Source organism: Gossypium arboreum, chromosome 13 (genome assembly GCF_025698485.1).
Source record: "Gossypium arboreum isolate Shixiya-1 chromosome 13, ASM2569848v2, whole genome shotgun sequence".
NCBI lineage: Eukaryota > Viridiplantae > Streptophyta > Magnoliopsida > Malvales > Malvaceae > Gossypium > Gossypium arboreum.
Genome location: NC_069082.1, coordinates 12402087 through 12428346, shown reverse-complemented (window position 1 = coordinate 12428346; position 26260 = coordinate 12402087). Strand labels below are relative to the sequence as shown.

The 26260-nt window shown below is 32.9% G+C and overlaps 2 protein-coding genes, 4 non-coding genes and 1 pseudogene across 6 annotated transcripts; 6 read left to right on the top strand and 1 right to left on the bottom strand.

Annotated features, from left to right (window-relative positions):
- The first annotated feature begins 5023 nt into the window (after positions 1-5023).
- Positions 5024-6793, top strand: LOC108461476 (uncharacterized). The gene is made up of 2 exons (XM_053024293.1): positions 5024-5558; positions 5794-6793. Exons 1-2 carry the CDS (start codon positions 5198-5200, stop codon positions 6489-6491), a joined length of 1059 nt encoding a protein of 352 aa, XP_052880253.1. The 5' UTR covers positions 5024-5197; the 3' UTR covers positions 6492-6793.
- Positions 6794-8080: 1287 nt separating this feature from the next.
- Positions 8081-8225, top strand: LOC128287289 (small nucleolar RNA snoR134). Its single transcript, XR_008277988.1, has one exon. It is a non-coding gene; the product is annotated as a small nucleolar RNA snoR134 (small nucleolar RNA).
- A 29-nt stretch (positions 8226-8254) lies between these two features.
- Positions 8255-8347, top strand: LOC128287287 (small nucleolar RNA U36a). Its single transcript, XR_008277986.1, has one exon. It is a non-coding gene; the product is annotated as a small nucleolar RNA U36a (small nucleolar RNA).
- Positions 8348-8398: 51 nt separating this feature from the next.
- LOC128287254 (small nucleolar RNA Z223) lies at positions 8399-8491 on the top strand. The gene has a single exon (XR_008277949.1). It is a non-coding gene; the product is annotated as a small nucleolar RNA Z223 (small nucleolar RNA).
- Positions 8492-8525: 34 nt separating this feature from the next.
- Positions 8526-8641, top strand: LOC128287261 (small nucleolar RNA Z278). The gene has a single exon (XR_008277956.1). It is a non-coding gene; the product is annotated as a small nucleolar RNA Z278 (small nucleolar RNA).
- Positions 8642-8774: 133 nt separating this feature from the next.
- On the bottom strand, positions 8775-10774 carry LOC108461850 (vesicle-associated protein 4-2-like). The gene is made up of 6 exons (XM_017761817.2): positions 10204-10774; positions 9874-9944; positions 9681-9762; positions 9460-9578; positions 9293-9370; positions 8775-9212 (listed from the first exon to the last, which is right to left on the bottom strand). Exons 1-6 carry the CDS (start codon positions 10475-10477, stop codon positions 9033-9035), a joined length of 804 nt encoding a protein of 267 aa, XP_017617306.1. The 5' UTR covers positions 10478-10774; the 3' UTR covers positions 8775-9032.
- A 9244-nt stretch (positions 10775-20018) lies between these two features.
- Positions 20019-22106, top strand: LOC108463444 (uncharacterized; annotated as a pseudogene).
- Positions 22107-26260: the final 4154 nt, after the last annotated feature.

The following is a 26260-nucleotide window of genomic DNA, read 5'->3' as shown; positions in this document are numbered from 1 at the left end:
TATATTATGTGATGCATATCTGTGTGAATTGTAATATGATCGGTAATGCCTCATAACCCTAATCGGTGACGGATACGGGCTAGGGGTGTTACAGTCATTCATCTAAAAGTTGAGTTCCCAGAAACTTATGTAAAAACATGGTACACCAAGCAAACCCAACTTGCCATTTACTCTAACTTTATAAGGCCAGTAAGGGGTCCTAAGCAATAGGTGTCTGTGCCAAATATGTTGCCAATCTTGCCTCCTACACTAAGAAAGCCACCTGACAAACCTATTAAGGTGAGAATGAAAGAACCTGATGAACCAAAATAATAAAAAGGTTGACCAATAGAGGGGTGGAAATGAGGTGCAGTAAATGCAACAAAATAGGCCACAATAAAAGGAGTTGCAAAGGGGAAGTTAGCCAACACATCCCAGTAAGTCATCTGCCTTTGCTTCATTATATTACTTATAAATGAAATTTTTTTAATGGATTTCACTTGTTCCTGTAGGTCAAAAGACACAAATTTGGTGTTCATAACCAAGTGGTTGCCCCAACTCAGTAACATGTTACCCCCAACTCAGTTAGAGGTTACCCTAACTCAGTTACAAACTGCCCCAACTCACCAACAAGATGCTACCCCAAGAGAAAAGCTTCCATTCAAGAGGGAACCAATGACTATTAGATAGATGCCTTCTACTCAAAAGTTATCTGTGACAGACCAACGATGACATTGCGAACATGACGTTATTTTGTTAACTTTTTGAACTTGTGTAAACTTGCCAATATGTACTACTGATTTCTTAACTTAGGCAGATTATTTTTTGTAAATTTGCCTACAATTCAAATATATTTCATTGTACTAAATTGTAGGCAAATTTGGCAATTGTTTACCCTTCCTTTTGTAAACATTTTGGCCTTAATATATAAAAGAAGTTTAATGCTGACCAATGTGTTTTTGTTTTTTTTTTCATCTATTTTATCTCTTTTAACATATGACCATTTATCCATGCAATATAACAAAATAAAAAACAATAACCAAGTACTCTTTCAAGCCTTAAAAGAAGATTAAACATTCAAAAAATGAAATGAAATGAAATACAATTGTAAGAGAGTACTAGACCATTACAATAACTAAATACTCTCCCATTACAATTAGTATTTAAACTTTCAAGTTTGTAAGCATACTTCTACCCTTTACAGACCATTACATTTAGGACCCCTAGCTTTCACTCACTATTAATGAATAACAAAACAGTATACCAGCAGCCACATAAGCTAGTTTTCAGTGCTAACAACAACACCAGCTATCACATAAGTTGGTTTAGGGTTTAAAAAACAGCAACAATATTACAAATATAAGCACCAAAACCCATTTTTTCCTCTCCCTCCTCCTTACATTCTTCAATATCCTCACTTTTTTCAGAAGACCCAACAACACAATTTGTGTACGGGGTGTCAATGGTGGATCAAACCAGGTGAAGAAACTACATGGTTTTTGAAATCCACTCCTAAACTTTTTACACCTAACAACCTCCTACCTGGGTTATCATTGGACTAAGACGTGTTTAAGTTGGCTGGGTTTCCACAATAGCAAGTCGAAATCACGGTTAGCATCTCTATTTTTTCTCTTCTCCTTCTTCTCCTTCTCCTTCTTCTCCTCCTCTTCTTTTTTTTTCTTCTTCTCCTCCTTTTTCTACTACCTAAACCCTAAATTGGTGCTAAAAGGGCTGTTTAAATTGGTGCTAATCGACCAGTTGGACGGTTAATGACAATAACGAATTTGTCATCTGCCATATCACTTTTTCGTTATGTCTATAACGGAAAATGGTTAAAAGGATTGTTTTGTTATTTTTTTAAAATTGAGCGACTAAATTGCAACCTGAGTGATTATTTTGTCAGCTACCCTAAAGTTGAGTGACTATTGGTGTAATTTACCCTTTTTTTTTTGTCGAATTCAGTACCAATGCTGACCTATATTGTTACACGAGCTAACCAAATTATGACACATCATACCTTTATTTATTTATTTTTTTTGTTTTTTCTTTTTTCATTAATCTTTAACTTATTCACCGTCCCATCCTATGTCTTTTTTTCGGATTTAAAACAACATTACTGAAAACTCATCTTTAAAGCTTTATCTATCTATCAATGGGGAAACAATTTGGAAAAGAAAACCATCAATGGCCATCTCTGAGCACTACAATCGAAGTAGTTTTATAGTCTTGATTTTTCCATCTCTGTTACTACACTCTACAATGAAATAGGAGAAGGTGGGAGAAAGAGGAATATTTTTTAATTTATTTAATATTAATATAATTATTAATAATAATTTGATTTAATATGATTTTAATTACATCTTGTTTCTTAATTAAATGTAGAAGTTTTTTTTTAATAAATGTAACGGTAATGGCTAGCGTTGACTATAAAAATAAAGTTTAGGTATTTAATTTGATAAAAAAATTTAAATACTTAACTTTAAAAAGACATGATTTGAGGGTCAATTATTAAATTAAACTTTTAAGAAAAATGGTTTCTTTTGGGGTACAAACAAAGCTTAATGAAGGGTTTCTCTAGCATTGAACATAGATATAATCTTAAAGGAAGAAATAGTATATTTGGGATTCAACCCAATACAACATGCTATTACTTGAACACATAAAAGTTGTAATGAGACAGAGGTGAATCCAGAAGGGTTGGTAGGAGCCCTAGCCCCTCTTAAAATAGAAAATTGTTATTTTGGCCATTTAGAAATTTTTAAAATTTTAAATTAGTAGAGATAAAATTGTACTTTGCCCTCTAAAATTAAGAAAATTTAATTTAATCATTAAAAAATTATAAAGATATAGACTTTTAAAAATTAAAATTTCATTTTGCCCCCTAAAAAAATTGTCTGGCTTCACCCCTGTAACAAGATTAATAGCTTGTTGGCCTTATTGGAGTTTTATTATTTGAAAAAATTGAAATCCACAATATTAAAATATGAAGTTAACTATATTGGGATTCCATTTATCATGTACTGAGATTTTTTTTACCAAATGGCCCTTAATACAATTAGGGCTAGTCAATGGGAAATCCAGGTACTGGTAGGTACTCAAATTTTCTATTTAAGTCTTTTTATAGTTTATAAAATTTTAAATTAATAATGGTAAAATTGTACTTTGACTACCAAAAAATGATAAAAATTCATTTAATTTTTAAAAATTATAAAGATATATAGGCTGTTCAAATGGTAAAATTATATTTTTATTATCGTAAAAATATACAATTTAATTCTGCCTGAATTTTTTTTTTTATTTTGCCCCTAGAGCTAGTACACATAACATGAAACCCAAAATCAAATATGTGGGTAGTCAAATGATTAAAATAACAACTCCCCATTCCTACCAAAACATAAGCAACTAGATTGCTTTCTTTAAAAGCATGCTTTATTCTCCACTGTTGTATCCCATTGATGAGTGTTCTAGAATGCAAAATTAAAGTGGAAAATGTTTGATTATGAGATGTGTTTTGCAAAAAATTAACAACACAAGTAGGATTAAGCTCAATTTCCAATCAAGCAACACTAAGGGCATATTTGAAAATGCCTTTAGAAGTTTAAAAGCAGCAATCCCAAACATATTGATTTTTCAGTTAAAAACACTTTCAAATGGAGAAGTTGGTATCAAGTGCAGAGGTTGTTGACTTTAGCTGTTTAGGGGTGAAAAAGGACTTACATTTACTTCACTTTGTACTTGAGTAGATACGAGTAATGTAAGTGTTTATTCCAGCCTATGTTTGAAACAGAGGTCTGAGAATTTTAATTCTAAATGGTTTATTTTATGGTGAACTCCAAGCTCACACCAAAATATCCAATATCATGCAACTTCAGTTTTTTTTTTTTTCTTATCCATGATTCAAAATTATAAACAATCATTATTAATTTTTGTAATGTTAAAATGTATAGATGCATAAATTTCACCGTAATTGCTATTATTAAACTAATAGTAATTGTTATTATATTACTAATATCTAATATATGGCACATATATTTAATTAAAATTACTTAAATATTATTTGATTAACTAATTTAATAGTGATTGTACTGCTTGTGTAATTTTTATTATATGGATTTATTATTTTTCAACGTAATGTCTAAAATAGATATTTTAACTTTCAACCCTAATTTTTGACAATAATGTCAAACACTTGAAATAAACAAATAACACTTTTTCATAACACTATTTCATAGCTCTTTTAAGGAACACTTTTTTCAACTGTAACTTTTCAAAAACACTTCTGCATCGCAATAACAATACCAAACTAGTCCTAAGAGCTTAAGCAAGGGAAAATTTATCTCGGAAAGCTATAGTTCAATCTCAACACCTGTGGCTCTAGGGATATACCTAAATGATCCCTTATCCCATTGGTTATCTTGGTCACAATTATACACTCGACTCTAAATTTGCCTGAATTTTTAATGACGGATCCATCCATATTCAACGAATTCGACTGTTATGCAATTGTACAACTTAAAATATCAACTCAAGCTACATATACTAAGACTTACAACATTGCACCAACAAGCCATTTGTACAAATGAAAGTGAGTAGGCTAAACCACTTAAAGATTCTAGGCCTAATAATGTAACAAATGCAATATCTAGACCAAAAACTAAGCATGAAGTGGTTTAAGTTATGGAGAGGCAGGAGGGATTGTAAAGTTTTTTTTCATGAGTTTGGATGTGTTAGACATTTGGTCTTAGTCCAACAATCTTTCAAAAAATTATAGAATCTATTTGTGTGTTTCACCCATCACACAGTTTTAGTATTTTTAGGGTGTGCAGTAATAACTTCTAATCCTTCCATTTACGAACATCTTATCTAGAGCTTTGTAGCAGTTGCTTATTAGATATTAAAGGCATTGAGAATGCACCTTGACATATGCTACCTATATAAGTGTTGTCTATAATTCTTTGGATTGATTAGTATGATGTAGAAGAGACAGAGAAAGTAACATATTTACAAGCGAAATACATGTCAAGAGGTACATAAATTTTGGAGAAGTTTGTATTCAAAGTTTTTATGGGCCTAAACAGCAATACCCAAGAAAACCCAGAGGTGAAAGTAGCCCAACCTACCAAAACAGAACCTTGAAGATAATGGCGAAACCTCTCAGTTCACAAATCCTCTGCTAATGGCGAAACCTTTCTAAACCCTAAACCACCTCACTGTTTCAATGACGATCCCAACCATTGCTTCTAATTTCTCACTCAACCCATCACTCTTTCCTCTTAAAACTTCTTCAATTTCTCGGCGCACTGTCCTATCCCGTCATCAAACCCCCCCTTCATTTCTCTCAATACCCCAAGCTTTCATTCCCAGGCCGGCCCCAAATTTCCTTTTACTTTCTGGGAAACGGTTGGGGCTTTCTCTCAATCGAAAATCCAAGTTTTATGCTAATGCTGGCAATGGAGGAGAAGATGGTGGTGTTGATGAAGCGGAGAGGTTGGCAAGAGGAGAGAGTACAATGCCGGAGAGGTTCCGATACTTGACCAAAGAAGCTCCTGATCCTCCTGTTAGGTGGCCTTTCTTTGTTGGTGAGCTTCTTCATATGTCCTATTCAGCTGAGTATTAGAATTTCGCCATGTAATTAGTGAAAATCCCATGAAAACTATTCAAAACATAGGTTCCAACGAGTTTAGGGCATTGTTAAAGTTGTCATGTATTACTACCGTTCGGTCACGCCATTACAATCATATAAAGCAAAGAATTGCCATAAAAAAAGTTTAACATAATGCTAATTAATCCACTTTCTCTTTGGACCATGTGCAGCTGTGGCATTCCTTCTCTATGCATGGAGGGCTGTTTTGTTAGAGCTATCTAATTGGAGAAACGCTGCTTTTGGTGTTGTTCGTTTTGTGGGGTACATCTTGAAGCTTGCACTTGCCCTTATTTTCTATTTCATTGGGGATCCAATCACCTCCATGATCAGGTGTATAGAGACTTTGATCTATAGTGTCAGAGCTTTCTACTCTGGGATTGTGGCATATGCCCCTGTTAAAGAACTTACTGTGATTATTGTGCTTGCATCAGCGGTTCTCGCCATTGCTGAGGCTACTGTTCCCAACTCCATAAGTTGTCAACCATATATGCTCACAATATCCGGTCTCATTGGCTATGCAGCCGTGACTGGCTATATCTCTGAGCCACTCTACTGGACTCTATTATTGGGGTTATATAGTTTCTCGCGGGTTATTAAAAAGCGAGATGATGTTACATCAGCACTGCCTGTTGCAGCTGTAATGGCTGCCATCGGGGAACCTTGGGTTAGGATCTTGGTGATCACTTCTTATCTAGCGTTAGCTATCTTTAACCATTCAAAGAAGCTTTCAGAAGTAAGGGAGCAAACAGAAGGTATTGCTATGGAGAGACGGCTTCCAATGCCATTATTAGGTGCAGCCTTGGCTATCGGAATCAATCTTGCTGCCAAGTGGGTTGGTTACCGGCATTTGACATGGATGATAGTGTGAGGACAGTTAATCGGTTTCACACATCTACTGTAACGACATTGATCTTTTGTCTGGAAATAATTTTGTGTCATGTAGATTCATTTCATGGTTTTGGGTTTGGTAGCGTATTTTTCCCCTGTTTTTGTTTTGCTGTGCTATGACATATTGACACAACAGCAACCATACAATATCGGGATGGCATCATTCCTCAAATCTGATGTTCTTCATGCCTTGCAGAGAAGAAACTGTTAATGACAAGTGTATCATGGGGAACCTTGATATTTGTGTTAATGATTCAAGTAGGAAGAATTCGTAGCCAATAATGGCTGTAACATTGGCATATATATATAAAGAGAAAAATATTACCCAACATTAAGAAATAGCATGAGGAGAAGTAAAACGAGTACGAAGAAAAAAGAAAGCTCAAATAGACAACATCAGCAAGCTCAATGCATACACACTTTCTAGGACTAGGAACTATAGGTAACAGCGGAGAAAGAATTTTACGCAGATGGTCAATTGGACGGTTTGGGTGAATCAGGGTAATTTGGATTTTAAAATTTTTCCATCAACTCAATTTGAGAGTTAGGTTGTTTTAGGATAGGATTATTTTACTATTTGGGTTGGGTTTATTTCAGGTTGAGTCAATTTAAGTTTGGATCTATTAGTATTAGTTAGTGATCCCAATTCAATGAGTCCTTTCTTCCGTGATTGATTGTTGGCATTAATCTTAGTCTTGTAAATCAAGAAAATAGGGGCTCAGTGAGAAGAGAGAAGCAATGAGGATTACTATATTTTTTTCCAAATATACAACATAGATTATGACAATGCAATAGAGTTGGACTTTCATGTGGATCTGAATGAATTATCTTTTCCATGAAGGTAAATCCTTGCTTGCTAGGCAAGATGATAGCAAGTTACAAATTTTATTTCAATAGGAGATATATTTCTATTACTATAAAATTCATAAATGAAATAATTAATCGTGAGGTTACCATTATCTTATTTGTAGTAACGAATCTTGTATGTGTTCTTAAGAAAAGAAAAGAAATTTGTCAAAAAAAAATTGGGGGCTTTAAAAGGTGGGTAATTCAGGTTTAAGTTGAATATGTTTGAAATATTGAAATTTCATGATGAAATTGATATAGTCATCAATAAAGTTACTTAAATTAGACCAGACCTATCAAGGTACCAGTCTGAAGAACGACATTAAATTAATTAACTTGAGAATCGATACAGATGAATTGAATATAATATAATATTTTATTTTATTTTTAAATTATTTAATGATTAATTTAACTGAATCAATTCAACACATTGAATCAAACCAATGAATTAATAGTCTCACCACTCATATAATTTTGAAAACCTTAATCATCAAATTTGAAAGGCCCAAATATAAGAAATTGTGAGTCTAAAAGTTTAGTAATGAGCTAAGTTTTATTGACGGTGAGCCCAGCACCCCAGTAGTTTTATTGAAGTAGTTAACTAGGGTTTGTTTCAAAGTTGTCTATAAATGATAGAAGAGCGCCTCTGTTGTTCATATTCTCGTCCCAGAGCTTCCGTCCTTGTCCATTGTTTTCCATTTGTTCTGATGCCAAAAGTAACATATGCACAAACTCTCCCGGGCTTATCTGATTTTTAGATTTGAAGAAAAATGCCCCAATGTTGGTGCTAAAACCATGCTGTTTTACGTGTTGAGGAACAGCCTTTCTTTACCACTGGCTCTTCTGTGTCAAATCGGCGGCTACATCCCCATCTCATTTTTCTTTTTAAAGTTGTGCTGGCGATGATTACTTTTATTTTATCCGCGCTTCCGAGAGCAATCGATGAAGCAAATAAGTAATAAAAATGGTTGAATTTCTTGATATGAGCCAGCAACCCACCATTTATAATAAGAAAAAAAAATGACTTTTTTGTTTAATGGATCTTGGCAATGAGGATTTATATGCAGCTTTAAAATGCCAGTTTTGCTTCTGAAGATTCTTGATTGAGAAAGCTGTTTTATTCCTGAGCCTGTAGACATGTTTTAAACAATAAATGTTTTAGAACTTGGTCCATGATGAGTAATCCATTTCATTGAGATGTAGATTTCCTCAAGACCCTGTTTTCCAGGGTGAACTTACTTGAGGCGCTACATTGTTCATGACTTTACTGGATCTACGTGAGACCTCCCATTTTTTTCAATAAAAAATCTTTCTTTTCTGCTTTCATTGGAAGTGACTATGTTGTGAACCAATTGTTATATGATAAATCCAGTTTGGACCATGAGGGAGAGAGGGAGAGAGGTAGAGAGAGCATGACTTTTATGAATTATACAACTCTTTGAAAATCTGAAGTAGTCAAGTTTATGAGTGCACTTTAACAAAAAAATTAAAGGAAAACCATAATGAACGTGACATGGTTCTTCCAAATTCCACAAATTTGTTACTTATATACCCCATTATCTACAATAAATTTGGGGACATGACAGTCGTTGAACAATGGAATTCAGCTCAAATTTACCACATATGACAACATAAACAGAAAGCAATGGAAAAGATTGAATGGAGTTGGTAATTGCTAAGTAGGAGCAACACCTTCAACCTGCTGCTTAGCTAGGTATCTTTCCCTCCGTTCTTTCCATTCATCTATAACCAGTCCTTCCCCTACGATACGCGGTCCCGTCTCTTCTTGTGGCTTTTTCCGCGATTCCAGTGCTGCTTCTGCCTCCGCCAGTTGACGTTTTAGTTTTTCCAGTGCCTTTGAGACCAATATGTTTTTTAGAAACAGACTACGAATAAACCAAGTAATCCAGTTCTGATTATGTTTTGATTACTTACAGGACAAGAACGTTCTGGGTCTAGAAAAACTACAAGTAATATCTGCTCAACTGTGACCTCATCCTTTTGCTCCTCAAACTGTTGCAAGATTGTTATACCACACGTTTTCAGTTTCACTATTTGACATGAAGAAATTTTATGTTCTAAATGTATCTGCAGAATTATACCAGTTCTGGGACATAATCTGTTTCTCCTTTCACTTTTAAGCTCATGATCTTGAACTTAACCCTGCTCTTTTTTTCCATTGGTTTCTCATTGTTCTCCGGTGGTTCCACAAACTTGAATACTGTTCGTCAGAAAAAACAACTCATTAAAACCATAAATCAATCAGTGTTCTTCTGCCAATGCATAGAAAGTAGTAATGGGGTTATTTAAATTGATGGATTACCGGTTGCGATAATGCTTTCTCCGGGACCAAGTATACCTTCCGGAGGTCGCATGTAACAACTCTTTGGTGCGGTTGTTTGGAACTGTAGAAGGAGCCACAAAGCTCTCACTCATTAGATGTTTTGAATCAATGTAGAACCAGTAGCAACATGTTTTTACCACACATCAGACATTAATAAGGACATGCTCCATACCTTGAATGCTACATGGGACTTGCTAGTGTTCTTAATGTCAATGGCACTCCTGACCTGTTTACCTGGTTCATCTACAGAAACCACAAACTTCAACCTCATGCACCCAGATTGAGTTACTCAAATTAACTTAGTGGCAATTATAGCACATCACTAGCCATGAAATCTCACTTTTAGCAATTGAATCACTTGAGCAGAAACGCATTTGCAATAAGTAAAAGGACCCCTTTATCAGTTCCACAAACAGAATAGGATCATGCAACAGAAACCAAATCATAAAAGCCAAAAAATTTACTTGAAAACCCCATCCCAGTTAAAAGGTGAGAAACTTACAAGGAAAATATAACTTGTTGGAAGGATCAAGCCTAAGTCTTCTTCGAGCAGGAAGCAAAGATTTGGCCATAGAAAAAAATGCATTTGAAGAAGTCACAGTTGATCTTTCACTACTTGGGGTTTGCTGGTAAACATTGTTGTTCCCCATTGATGATGAAGAAGATGAAGATGAGCCATTCCCATTGCCACTACTCATCTGCCACAACTTCGGCATCCTACAAAGACTCCAAACTTTCCCTTCACCTTCAGATTTCTCCTCATCAACACCCATCATATTTTTTGGCTTTACACACACACTTGGATCTGTCTATGTTTGTCAAGTTCAATACACAGAAGCAAATAAAAAGTCGAAACAAGGGTGGAATTTTGTTCGTAAATGGATATGGGGTAGGAATTAAATATTAAACTAAGTTATTATATCAGTTTTGGGGATGTGGTTTGAGTTGTCACTGTTGTTGAAAGCTCCTTAACGTCTAATAACATATGCTTGCAAGCAAAACATATATTTTTGTTTTGTTTTCTTGGCATTCAACTTTCATGGTTACTTAATTTTCATTGTTGGAAAATGACAGTGCAATGCTGATGTCTATTCATTTTTTGATTCCATGTAATCATTTGATATAAATATATATTTTTGTAGAAAATAAGCCTTAATTTTGCTTAGAAAGAATGGATTGAAAGGTTCGAAAAATACAATATCGAGATGAGCTCATGGAGTGTGCTCTGTTTTTGATGAAATGTTATGATGTAAACAACATATATTACTTTTGGAGCATTAAAATAACATCCACCCATGTGGCCCTCTTGCAAAATTATTCAAAATCTAATAATAAATATAAAAGAAAAGCATCTTTCTTTTTTTCATCCCAATGTCAAATCAGGTTTGACAGGCAATGATTTCACCCACAACACTTTGGATCTTTGCAAATATTTTCATTTTTGTTTTTTTTATATATATATTTTTTCTTTAACCAATCACACTGTATACGGCATAATATTTTTATATTTTTATGTATAAATATAATTAAAACATTTGTTACCCATCCGTTAATTATCTTTTACGGTGAAACTATAAATTCACATGACATATTAAATTATTATTTTAGACAAAAATTTTAGGTTAAATAATATAATTAGCCTCTATATTTAACTTAACTTTTTATTTTAATTTTATTCTCTTATATTTCTCCTCAGTTTTCCTCCTTTCTCTCAATGTTTTATGTTCTTTTTAAGTTTATTTTTTTCTTCTTTTATGTTCCCTCATTCCTTCTCCATATTCCAATGACGGTTTCAAGAGTTGCCTCAAATGATTTTTGTGTAACGAGGCTCTTAAATTCATCGTATGGTTAAATATTACATATTAACAAGTAAACTTTAGTTGACTGTTTGACATAAATTGTAGACACCTCATGTTTGAAATCCCAATTCTTTGAATTAATTATTAGATCATTCAAGCAAAACAATTTTCTAGATGCCTCATGTTTGAAATCTCATTTCTTTAAATTAATTACGTGGAAAATAGAGATGAAGAAGAAGGGAAAACAAAGGTAAATGCAAAAGAGAAAAGAAAATAAAGAAAGAAAAAAAAGAAAGTTAAAAGAACATAAATGAAAAAAATTAAATTGCTCAAAACGAAAAAATATGAGGAGTAATTATATAATTTAATCTAAACTTTTTATTTGAAATAATGATTTAACGTGCCACGTCAGCTTACTGTTATACCGTTAATGACAATTAACAGTTTAGTGGCTAAAATATTTACAAAATGTTAACATAAGTGACTAAAAATATAACATTTCACATATAAGTGACTAAAATATAACCTAAGATAAAATAAAAGTGAGTATTAGATAGTTTAGCCATAAAACTATGGTTGGTCTTGAAAATTTAAAAAAATGTTTTATTTAAAAAAAAAAAGAAGGAAAAATGATGAATTTGCATTCATAGAAATTTCGTGTTGAACTCATAAATGAAAACTTATATTGATATTTTATTTTAAAACTTTTGAAGCTTATAAACGTTACTTACCACTCTCATTTTGTGACTCATATACTTCACGTGCATTCTTAAATAAGAATTCCCAATATAATTTTATGTATTTGGGGTGTAATATACAAGATATATTAAGAAATCTATTTACCAGTTTAAAATGCACAATAAATTAGATAAAACTCATATAAGATAAATTAATTTGAGACCTAAAATTAAAACCCAGAAGGCCTCAAATATTAATTAATTTACACCTACTTGCCTAAGTAGTTTCTCCTAGATCTATATATTGGTTGCATTGGTCTACTACACATGCAAAAGTTTGCTTGTCTAATAACCCAGTTGATTTATCATTTAACTTGACTATGTTTCAAATTAAAAGAAAAAGAGGTTGAGAAACCTACTATTGTGCATAATACTCACTCTGAAATTAATATGTATAATAAATTTCTTCCCTTCTGCATGAAAAAGAAAAAAAAGGGAAAACTTTGATATATCCTTGGATAATGTTATGATTGGTTTGGCAAATGGAAAACCTTAAATTTGGTCATCATTTTCTTTGCATTTGATTTGAAGCTATAACGATATTTAAACCATATACATTAATAAGTCAGTCACCCTCTCCATGTATTACAAACTGTATATAAAATGCACAAATATCCCTCTTTTTTTCCTTCTTGTTATCCTTTCACTGTATTTCCCATTGTTATGGTTTTGATCAGTTGGGTCCCCAGCAACTTAAGTACATAATTGTTCTAAGTGATTCTTCAGATTGATGGCGCATTTCTTCCCTGTCTCTCCTCCTTGAACAAGTGGATGCTGCTGCTGATGATGGTCTCTCCCTTTGTGAGGATCCCACCACATTATTAATGGCAGCTTGGTGGTGGTGCTTAGCTGATCTCCATAGGCATAGCTTTTTTTCCTTGGAAACTTCAGCTGCCGTAAGAGTAGTGGCGGCAACAGCCCACGCCTTACTCTTCCAACTCATTCCTACAACATATATAAACACACAGAGAGCAGCGAAAAACTTAGGGTTAGATGAGGCATATAAATATTAATGAAGGGAGAGAGAGGAAAATAAGGATATTAAAAGGAAAGAGGCAGTTACTTTTTTATAGCATGTTGTTTTGGCGAATACCAAAGGCCCTTCTCCTTCTTCTTCTTCTTCTAACCAGCGGCTACTTTTGTTATGTTCAGCCCATAATATATGGAACAAGTTACTGTTTTTCCCTCTTCTTTTCTTCATCACTTACCTTATGTTACATTCTCCTCCTATCATTTCTAAATAAATTTCTATATCTTGTATCCCAATTAATTTTAAAATCCAACTGGATTAATTTCCTAAATGATGGATAATCTCTCTCTACATTAGTTTTTTTTTTTTCATTTATAAGATTTAATGATTCAATAACTTGAACACTTAAAAGTTTAAGCCACTAACCTTACTATTATAAAGCTTTTAATTGCACTTGAATTCAATATTACTAACTTAGTAAAATTATCAAAAGAAAAAAATTATTAGATATCCATGTCATTACTTTAAAAACATCTGTTCATATAAAAATTCCTTATTTTGATTTATTTTACTTTTAATATTATATTTGTTTCTAATAAATATTATTTACCCTTTAAAATTATTTGTATTTAAGTGGGTGTTACGAATTTTGGTATACCAAAATAAAAATAATAAATGAGTGCAAAAAAAAATAGATATGAAATTAGGTCTTAATCAAAGGGAAAATTTGAAGAAAATATTGTTTTTAAAAAATAATTAGGGATTTAGAGCCAATTTCTCAATATTTTAAAAAATAAGTTAATTTTGAAGAGATAAATAGAAAACATGTCTTGCAGGAAGGTTTTCTGCTGATATATGCTTAAGTCTCAAGTTTGATTCCTCTCCTATTTTTTACATTTATATTTTTTATTTTATATTATTTTAATTTTTTTAAAATTTTTAATTAATAATGAATAAATATATTATTTTCAAGTTCTTTAATTCATCTTTATAATTAATAATTCTTTTATTTATATAAATAAAATAATAAATATGTAATTATATATTTTATATTTATCATTTGTGTTATATATTTTGTTTCTCCTCCAAAATCGATCTATTTTCCTAAATATCTAAAAATTAACTTATTTCCCGATTATCTTTCAAAATCGACATACATTGCTAATTAATTAACCCCTTAATGAAAAGCTCCTAGTGTCCTTCAAGTTAGGTTTCCAGCGGGCCTTAGTAATGGATGGGATGAAAGCGATAATTTAAACTAAACCTTTGCAGAATTTCATCAAACGCATCAACGCTCCTTAACATACAATTTTTATTTGTACAAGAGAGGCAAAAGCCTAGCTATACAGGCAAGCCAACTTTTACAACATGGAACATATATTTGTACAAACTAAAGAAAAAAGAAAGGTACTATACGTACAAATACTCTGTCGACTGTTAGGCAGCTTTAGAAGAAGTTAAGGCACTCAAAAGAGTCAAAGTAAAAGGTTAAGGACATTGAATCAGTTGATGAACATATTTGGTTGAGATTAATTAGGAGTTGGGACCCCAGCAGCTCAAGTACATGACAGTCCTGAGGGAATCCTCAGCCTGTTTAAGCTTGCTCTCATTACTGCTTTTACCAGACTTATCAGTACTCATTGGATCAAAGCATCCTGAAATGCCTTTTACTGGCTTTGAACAACATCCCATACCCGACTCAGTTTTTGGAGCTTGGTCTTTGGTGCTTGTGTTCCTCAAGCTCATCTCTGCCTACTTTTCTATACTTGTCTCTTCTGTGTAATCAAGGGAGTGGGAGAGAGAAAGAAAGAAAGAAAGAAAGAGAATTTTGGAGAAAATTACACGAGAGAGATGACTGGAAATCATGTATATATAATTACCACCTTGGGACCAATACCAGTTTTAAATTGGTGGTCTTTAGGAAAAGAAAATTGTTTATTGGAGATGGTTTCCACTTGACATGTATGATGGATACATAAATAGATTAATCCATTGAGGAATATCTAATTCATCTGATTAATCCACCTGGCGAAATCCATTCCATCTAAATTTAATATTGTGCAGTAGAGTTGAATTTCATTCCACCTCACCTCTGCTTCATGATCTTTTCTACCAATGGATTTATTACCTACAAAAGCATCAATTGGGTTGTATTTTATTGTCTCTAACCTGTGATTTAACCTTAGTATCTCAACTGTGTTACAGAGAAGAAGTGAGTGGCAAATGCAACACTGCCAGGTTTCTAGGTACTAATGCATGTTAGTGGGCTAGATTCCATTAGAGGAAAGACTGACATGAATAAAGTTAAAAATCAATCCCTATATCCCATCTCAGTCTTTATGGAAACTATTATATATGGCAATACCTACATTTCCCCCCTTTCTTCCTTATTCTTTCTGGGGGTTCTACTTTACTAATAAAAATAACTTTGAAAATATTGCAGGTTGAGGAAGATGCTGCGCACGTTCCTTCCTTCCTTAGGCATTGGAGCACAAGGCATATATGCACGTGAGTTGATGAATACCCTGGACACGTTCATCACTCAACACTCACGGGATAAGACTGACACATAACTCTCCACTGCCACTTGCAATTTAGTTTTTGTTTACTACTTTGAATCAAAGACTGAACAAAAGATAGTAGTTGATATTTAAGTAACATTTGAGGCAAATCCTAGTTTTGAAGCTATCTTTTTTAAGTTGGTGCTAAATTAGTGCCTTCTTTATACAAGAAAAGAGTTATTCTCCGAAACCTAATGCACTGCTCGGTCTGCAGTTTGTATTAAATTGAAGTCCAGAACAGTTGAGTATTGATCCATTGATATGATTAATGATTAAAAATTAAGTGAACAGAAACTACAATTGTACTACAAAGTTCATGGTTAGATTAATTAAATATAACTTGTAAAACTGTAACAGTAATGTAGCGTTAAATCCTATTAGGTTTTTGACACACTTTAACCGGGTAAAGTAAGAATTTCAAACAGAGCACCAGCAGCAACGTATTATACCCGGATAAAATATGAAGGAAAAATACTTGAAGTTCAAGCTTTTAGCTATTGTTGGGGATTTTTGACAGCAGAAGAACGGAGCAGAGGAAGAAATACAAGATAGAACAAGGCAGTATTTTTACTTGCTCACAAATGTGCAGCAAGGGAGCTATGGCTTCAGCTCATTTAGCTCATTCATTCAATTAGAAAAACAATACATTTATAGATAAAACACATTACCAAATACTACCTACTCCCACTTAGTAGCCTAGGGACTTGCTAAGCATTACTTGTACACATCAATAAGCTGAATTATCAGCTCAATCATCACCTAAACCTATCAAAACATCAATAACTAAGTTCATTTTCAACCAAACTAAACTAAGTTGCAACTATAATGATCAACATGTTGTCAAAAGATGCAAAGATGCATACAAGCCGTATGCACTCAACAAAAACATAACAAAGAGATGGATGGCCAATTTCCAACACTCTTCCTTGGACTCCATGCTTGCAAATGTCATTCATTCATCAAGTTTTTGAACTTGGCGGTCCTTAGATGCTTTCTTTCAAGTCGACCTGCACAAGCACTTCATTTTCAACCTTGGCAAATGGAGTCTTCTCCTCCTTCACGACCTTGGTTGACAACACATCTTGCCTTGTCCTCTATTACAGTCCGCTTCTTCTTGCATAAACAACTTGCAAGTATAGTTTGCTTGCCTTCAGTCTGCCATTTTTGGCTTGCACCCACTCGGGCTTGCATTTTGTTTGCTCATAACTATACACCTTTGACAGCTCGCTTTTTTGCTTCTTGCTTTCAACAGTGTCTTCAACTTTGTTTGCTTGCAACCATACACCTTTGATGAGCTCGCACTTTGGCTTCCTGTCTTCAGTTGGTGTCTTCAATAGGCTCGCAACTATCACTTCTTGCTAAGCTTGCAGCTTTGACATCTTGCTAAGCTTGCAGCTTGCACATTGGAAAGCTCACATTCTTTCCTTGAAACTCCTCCTTCAGTCTATCCCAGGCTTGTTTTGGTGTCTTCATTTTAACCACCCATATGTGATAGCCTTCTCCATTGGAGGCTGGTGGTGCAGCTGGTGAGAAGCCTGATGAAGCCATCGTTTTTTTTTTAAAGTTTGCTAGAACAGGTCCCTTAAGAATGCAACTCTAGATACCAATTGTTGGGTTTTTGACACACTTTAACCGAGTAAAGTAAGAATTTCAAACAGAGCACCAGCAGCAACGTATTATACCCGGATAAAATATGAAGAAAAAATGCTTGAAGTTCAAGCTTTTAGCTATTGTTGGGGATTTTTGACAGCAGAGGAACGAGCAGGAGGAAGAAATACAGATGAGAACAAGGTAGTATTTTTACTTGCTCACAAATGTGCAAAGGGAGCTATGGCTTCACTCATTTAGCTCATTCATTCAATTAGAAAAACAATACATTTATAGATAAAACACATTACCAAATACTACCTACTCCCACTTAGTAGCCTAGGGACTTGCTAAGCATTACTTGTACACATCAATAAGCTGAATTATCAGCTCAATCATCACCTAAACCCATCAAAACATCAATAACTAAGTTCATTTTCAACCAAACTAAACTAAGTTGCAACTACAACAGTCAACATGTTGCTGCAGCATGCAGCATGCATACAAGCCGTATGCACTCAACAAAAACATAACAGCAGCATGGATGGCCAATTTCCAACAAATCCCTCCATATTACTCTTCTAGATGTAGCAATTAATATTCATCCACCGGTTTACGTATTGATCTCGCTTTTGAATCTCGATTAATTGAGTCTCCTGTTTCAGGTATTATTTCGAGACCTTCCGCTTATGACTATCTTTAAATATGATTATTGTTATTGATTCAATGATTTTTATAGGACGTGGTTAGCGAGAATTAATTATTGACGATAGATTGACTGGTAAAACAACAATAGCCATGGATATGATTCTCAATTAGTAAGGGCAAAATATAATATGTGTTTATGTAGTTATTAGTCAAAAAACATCTTCCGTGCACTACTGCAAAACAGGTTTTTAGCGGCGTTTGAATAGAAAACGCCACTAAAAATCGAATAGATTGAGTATTAGCGGCGCTTTCTTAAAAACGCCGCTAAAAGATTAAGCATAACTACATCGTTTTACTTCAGTGGCATAGTGGTGCTTTGTGGAAAACGCCGCAATAGCTTGAGTTTTGGCGGCGCTTTTTTAAAAACGCCATTATAGATCTAAACTATTTTAAGGTTTATGGATTATGGGTTTAAGGGTTGGGATTTAAGGTTGATGGTCTATGTTTTATGATTTAGGGGTTTGGAGACTATAGTTAATGGGTTTAGGGTCTAAATTAATTAGTATTTTTAATTTATATATTAAATAATCTCTTATATAATTATAAAAGAGATAATATTAATTTTAATATTTTAAAATTATAACAAATTATTTATTGAAAAATAAATAAAAAAGTAATGATTGATATGGATAGGTAATTATCTATTTTGGATAAGACCAATTTATAACAAATTAAATAAGGTCTTATTTTTATTTTGAATTCGATTTTATTTTGATCATATCTAAAACCGACTTTATAAACAATATAAATTAACTACACTATTCACTTAGCCATGGGAAAGTTAATTTCATTTTATTTACTTGATCATGAAAAGTTATACTTTGATAACTAAACTATTTAATTAGAAGTTTTCATTTAATTAAGTTACTGAAGTCATTAAAATCAATGTTATTGCTTTCTTTAAACACTAACCCTAATCTCTTAAATCAATAACCCTTTAACCCCAAACCCTAAATCTCTAATCATAAACCCTTAAAACTACAAACACTAATTAATTACTCTTTAAACACCACACCCTAAATCTCAAATCATAACCCCTTAAGACTAAAAACGATAAACCTTAATCCCAACACCTTAAACCCTAAATCTCAAATCATAAACCCTTAAAACTCCAAACTGTAAACCCTAACACCCAAACCCCAATCCTTAAACTCCAAGCCCTAAAACTAACTTTTAAACCCATAAAATGTAGATCATAAATCCCAAACCCTAAACTATAACCCATAAATCATAAACCCTAAAATCTAAAAATAAATTTCATATGGATATTAAGTATATATATAATGATTTAATGTAAGAGCAAAAAACAAAACACAAAAAAAAAAAAAAGAAAAAAAAAATGAAATGGCAAAATGATTGCAAAATGTTGCTGTTTTCAAGCTTTATTTTATATGTTAATTTAAAAATTATAAAAATATTTAAAAAATTAAAATTAAAAATTAAAAATTAAAAATTTAATATTTAATATTTTAGTTTTATTTCGATTAAAAGTTCAATATTCAAAATTTTAAAAAAATTCGAAAAATAATAAACTCAAAGACAAAAATTTTGGAAGAAAAAATAAAAAAAGTTAAAAATGAAAAAATTAAAATTAAATAAAAGTTTAGATATAGTGGCGTTTTGATGAAAACGCAAAAAGACCAATAATTTTAGTTCCCCGCTCATTACTCCCTCCTCTTCTCATCTCTGTCGCGCCTTAAATCCCCAAATTATTTTGTACTTATTCCTTTTTCCCTTTTACTCTGAAAATTTGCCCCCAAATTCGCCCCTCTTCTCTCCCTCGTCTCTGCAAATCAGTTTTTTTCTTCTCATCTCAGTTCTCGCCCACCGCCGTCTCCGCTGATTTTTTCCGGATCTGACCTGATTTTTTACGCGTTTCCTTTCGCTACAAATTCTTTCATTTTTCTTTCCTTTTTTTCTGTAAACCAAAAGCTTTGGCAGCAAATTACTAATCAATGGCTTTCTACTTGAACTACAATACCCACTTTTCACTCTTTTTCTCCCTTTTGAGCTTCTCCTTCTCCCAATTCGATGTCGTCGAAGCTCCATCTCCGGCCGTCGATTCTTGCAACGGTATCTTCTTGTCTTATGCTTACAGTTCCGGGACCAAGTTGAAACCCACCGATCCTACCCACCAGCCCTACAGGTTCGAATCGGTTTTGATGGTGCTCAACAACGGCGATGACGAGCTTAAATCGTGGAAGGTTTCTGTGGAGTTTCAAAACGATGAGTAATACAAATTCTTGTGCAGGTAGTCAAACTTTCTTGTGCAGTTAGATTCTGCTATTCTTTTGAAATCTCTTATATCCCATCTCGTAAAAAAGCTTAATACAAATTCTTTTTTCTGCAGTACATGAAATTGAAACCATCCGCAAAAGTTTCCCAGCTAATGCAGTCATTAAGTCCATTAAACTCTCAGAATGGGACTCATGGTGATGCCTTATCCGGATCGAGCTCAATGGATTCCAACGGAGCAGCTTGGACTAGTCAAAATGTTTAATCCACTTGATAAAATTTGAATGCATGGGTGAAGTGGCTATCCCTTTTCTACCCTTTTTTTTTTTTGCTTTATATATTGAGATGAAAATACGATGTGCTTGTTATCATTAGTGACAGTGGATTGGAATAAGTTACAACGGATCCAATCCTAAGTTCTACCTGGGTTTTTAACATAGGATTTTTTAAGGTATAAAAACAAGATTGAGAGAGAGAGGGTGGGAATAGGTTTATATTATGTCCGCAATGTAAGGATGTGGGGTAAATAGTGCGATCTGGTTTTAACTAGTGGTTGAGGGACACAATTCAACAAATAGCTTATGGTTTATTTATTTTATCATTTGAAATTGAAGAAAAGAGGAAAGAAAAAATAGTGTCTTACAAAGGGAAAGCTTCATTTCATATGGTTTCCTCTGAAGTCTGGACACAATCTGTCTAAAGTGTTTCAAGATGGAAAGATTAGTTTCACCCAATGCTTTCAATCTTCACTTTTTCAAGAACCTCAGATTCGAAATTTTATGCTTTAGTGCATTGAGTGGGTTTTCTCTTTTGGTTGCATGCAGAGCTAAAGATTAGGCCATGCCCTGTTGTCTTTTCATCTTTTTTGGTGGCCCTAAGGCCTGCATGTACAAGGTTCTTCAGTTATACTTTGAAAACTCCATTTTTATAACCTTATATGTGAAAATACTTGTTTCCATTTGTTTCGTGGTGATATAGCTTTATGATTTCTTTCTTGCAGATGATTGTGGGATCTGTGAAGTGGAAGTAAATCCAGAAATTATCTTTCGACAACTTTTAAATCATGCTATTGTATTCATTCTTTCCGTTTTCTTTTGATTCTTGAATAGATTAAAATTGGTTTTATTGTTAAGAGAAATATTACCACATCAATCCCGAAAATCATTGTCTCTCTTTCCATATGACATAAAAATAAACCAATTGTTGGTATAATGGCATTTTAGGAAAGATGCTTTCCTAGAGTAATAATCAATATGGTTTATGAACATTGCTACGGACATTTAAGTTCTCTTGGTCTAGTAAATCTTCTTTGACTTAGATGAAGGATGACCTCCAACCGGTGAAGGAGTGCTTTTCAGCCATATTTTTATTCCATCCGATGGATTTTACCGATGATTTGGGTGCACGATTTGTTGTTCACCCAACAGTTCTCGAATGTCTCATCCTCCAAGAATAGCATCATGGATAGCAAATGGCATTGCTTCGGACTTGATGCTCTCTTCCTCGATGAGGTTTGAATCCCATCGTCTTTGAGTATTGACAGACTCTATATGCTTCTATTGTAAGTGTACTATAAATTTTATTAGTCAACTTATTACTTTCATTTTTCTTATATTTATTGTTTACTCATTACCATTCTTTTGCAGAGGATGGGGGCACCATATCTCATATTATGCTCGGAAACTGACGATCTTGCTCCTTATCAAATCATCCACAATTTCGCTCAAAGAATACAACAACTTGGGGGTGACGTAAAACTTGTTAAGTCTAATGGTTCTCCTCATGTAGGTTTGTTTCTAAACTTATGAGAAACTGCTTATATTAGAACATGATCATACTATATATAAAGTGTTAATCGGGGTTCGGCAACACAAAGAATAACATATTGGGCCCGTGTGTGTGTATTGGGGAGGAATTATAATTGATAGTCATGCATTCATCTTCAAGCATCCATCACATGGGTCCGGACCCATGTTGTTTGCATGCATAAGAATAGGTTTGTAAATTTATTTCTTAAACATAAGCCTAGCTGATGCATCAGTGGAGAAAAATGAAAGAAAGATATCAAAAAGAGAAGGAGAAGATGTACGAATAGAGAAATTTCTTGTAACTGTTTCTAGTTGGTCAAAGCTTCTTGATTTGAAATAACTAGGTAGTTGGTGGTGAAATTATCATAGATCACTTATATAACTTTAACAAATCTAGATATATAATATGTGGTGGAGTCCATCAAATATATAGAATTGATAAAATGAATTCTAAAATATAATAGTTTCATTTGCAGCAGAGATTTAGCTTCTTGTTTTTGAATACAAGTGAAAGCTTATTCAGCAATAGCATTGGCATTCAACTTGTGTCAATTAATGGTCTTTACTGGTCATTATCGAGATTATCCAATTGATTACTGAAATTTGTTGTGGTGAGCTTATTGGTAAGGCATCCGCTTTATATTTTGGAAGAATTCAATAACTTGAGGGTGAACAAGTGGGATCACTGAGGCACATGATGAGATCTCGAGCCAATCTCCAATATGGGAAAAATAGCTTTAAGCCCAAACCGAGTTTTCGGGAACTCCTCGATGCAAAGTGATCATTTCCTCTTGCCTAGTTCAATAGAATACTATGAAGGTAGAGATTTTGGGTCAGTGCAAGATGAAATATAGTTTGTATAGTATATTTGAAGAAAGGAACATTTGTTCAGATAAAATATAGTATATATAGTATATATTATTATTCTTTAAAGAATAATTTCTATATAACGTTAAACAACAGTAGGAGGTAAAATATAGTTTGAGGTGGAATTGAGCAAAGGCTTCAAAACTGTGATTTTGAGTTGAGTATCACAGCTGTGAACTAATTTTCTCATCAAATACCATAATCTCATGGACATTTATATGCAGAAATTGGAGAGAAGAAGAGAAGAACTTGAATAATTGCTCTTGGGAGAAAGGGTATGAGAGAATGTGGGTGATTAAGTCAAATGGAGAAAGGGACATCATGTCCTTGTTGTGTGCAAGTGTTTTCTCCCTAAGACAGGCAAGGAACCATATATTAGAATGGTTCAACTTAAATATGCTTCCTTGTACTCATTCTCATACTCTTTATATTTTCCAATGCTTTCTTCAAGTAGGATACTAAGAATTTCCTGTACTATTCTTTCTGATTGCTTATAAAATAGTTTGCTCATTAGAACCTTCATTTTCTCGTCTTTTATTTATTTGTGTAAATCATTTTTCTTTGTTTAGTGACACAACGAATCTTTGAACATAATTTCATTGAGTTACATATAAATGGTTTTAAAAATTGTGTATAGTTTAAAGTTCAAATTTCAAAATAAAAATAATATAATATTTATCATAGAAAATAAATATTATTTAATTGAAATATATTTTTTAAAGTTTATATTTTTAGCGGCGTTTTTAAAAAAGCGTCATTAAAGGTTTGTTATATAGTGGCGTCTTGAAAAAAAGCGCTGCTAAATGTCATGGTCTTTAGCGGCGTTTTTTAAAAAAGCGCCGCGAAAAGTCTTGGTCTTTAGCGGCGTTTTTTAAAAAAGCGCCGCTAAAAGTCCTAGTCTTTAGCGGCATTTTTTTTCTAAAAAACGCCGCTAATTTTTGTGGCGCTGCATATAGCGACGTTTTTTGCCGCGCTTGGGAAAGCGCCACTAAAAGTATTAGCGGCGTTTTTAAGCGCCGCTAAAGGCAAAAAAAAATGCCGCTAAAAGTCTGTTTTCCTGTAGTGGTGGCTCAAGTATTGACCACTTTCTAATAATGGGGAGTGAACATTGGATAGCCGAAACAGTAGATTCCAAAGCTACATTATAATATCTTGCTCCTTAATGAGGGATTGGTTTGGCTAAATAATTTATATTGATTAAGTTCAAAACGGTAAAAGTGAAAAAGTTCAATAGTTGAGCAATTGATAATGCAGTTAAAATTGAGAATGAGTTAATAAGTGAATATGGGTTCCGGATAGAGATATTAGATTTTGAAAATTACTTGGGATATACAATACCACTGCTAAAGAAAGAAGTTAATTATAGGAAAATTGATTTATTCAGATAAGGTATTTACAGAATGGTTAATTGAAAATTTCTTCCGAATTAGTTTTTTGAGTAAACTGAATGATATGAAATTTTTGATGACTATATTAGTAAATGAAATTAGTGAATAAATTACAAAAATATTTGAATATAACTATTATAATTGGGTATATTACAGTAGATTTTTGGGATTTTATATAGGTGTCTTATATATACTGATATTTTCAGAGGTATATACAACTGTTCATGTTTGGGTGCTATAACCATTATATGGAAAGATTGCATAAATATGCAAACAGATAGAAATTTTCGCAAGTCTGATTAATTCACAATATCACTCTATCTCTCTTTGGTTTTCCAAGCCAATATATGTGATAGAATACTTGATGCTAAAATTCATATGATATTATCTTCTAATTTATGTTGGTGGAAGCTTTGAAAAGCAAATCTGAAATATTAAATTAAAATAATTTGTGAAACGAAAGGATAAAGAATAGATATAAATAATAAACTAGGTAAATATGTGCAGAAAGAACTATAGAATTATAAAAATAACAAAGTTCATGATCAAAATAAAACAAGGAAATTTCGAGGACAAAATTTCTTTTAAGGGGGAGAGAAATGTAGCACCCCGAAAATTTATACAGTAAGATATTATTCTTAATATAGTAAAATAAGGAAATAAAGTGACAAGAAAAGGAAAATTGAGTTATGTCGCTGGGAAGTATATTATGACATATTGATTCAAGAAAAGATTAAATTGTAGAAGTAAGAAAAGTATTGTGGCCCAAGAGTAAATAATCAAAATTTGGGGGATTAAAGTGTAAATATGAAAAATTTGAAGGGCTAATAGTGCAAATATTTTAAGGGTGGAAGGATCTGGAAACCAAGGAAAAATTGATGAATTAGGACCAAATTGAATAGGTGAAGAATTATGAGGGACTAAATTGTAATTTTACCAAAATTAAGTGATGACTCAATAATGAAATTTTAAAAGATCACGAAGGGCAAAATAGTCAATTGGAAGAGAGAGAAATCTAGAAAGTAATGATGATGTTGGAGATATTTTAGATTAATTAATTAATTAATTATTAGTTATTAATATTTTAATTTGCTTTTTTATATGATATTTTATTATTTTATTATTATTTTATTAGTATATATAAAGAAAGAAAGATGAGGAAATTCTCATCCATTTTCCATGCATTCACGTTAGGAAGAAGAGAAGAGAAAAAAGAAACTTTTCATTCTTTACAATTTAGTCTTTCTACCAAAAATTCACCATTTTCACCTAGAAATCAAAAGAATTTCTATAGCTACCAAGGGAGAAAAATGTTAAGGAGACTATGGGGAGTTAGAATATCAAATTGGATTCAAGGAATAGAAGCTGGAGTAGAGAGAAAATCAAATTAAAGATTGGAATCAATAGAACAAGGTAAGTATATCAATATTTCAATATATTTTTAAGTTTGTTATTATTGAGAAAACATGGAAATAATGTTATAGTAGAGTCTTCTTATATGAGGTTCTATGATCATGAGTTGGTGAAGGGAAATAGGAGAAAGTGATGGAAAATATTGTAGAGAAAGGGAATAAGGGTGTTATAAACGTGGTAAATAATATCTTGCACTAAAACAGTTTTGGACAGCAGCAGTAAGCTAATTTTGAAAAATCACCAAAAATTGTGTAAGTTGAATTAGAGGTTGAATAAAACATGAAATTAAAGCTTATTGAGTCTAGTTTCTTATATAAGAAACGATGTAAGTAATGGAATTTTAAATCATGAAATATGATAAATTTTGTGAGACAAGGTCAAAATGATTTCTGGTTCCCCTGTTCTGACTTTGTAAAATCATAAAAAATTTATAAAAATAATTATGGGCTTAAATTTATATGTTTATAATCCTAAATGAGTCTATTT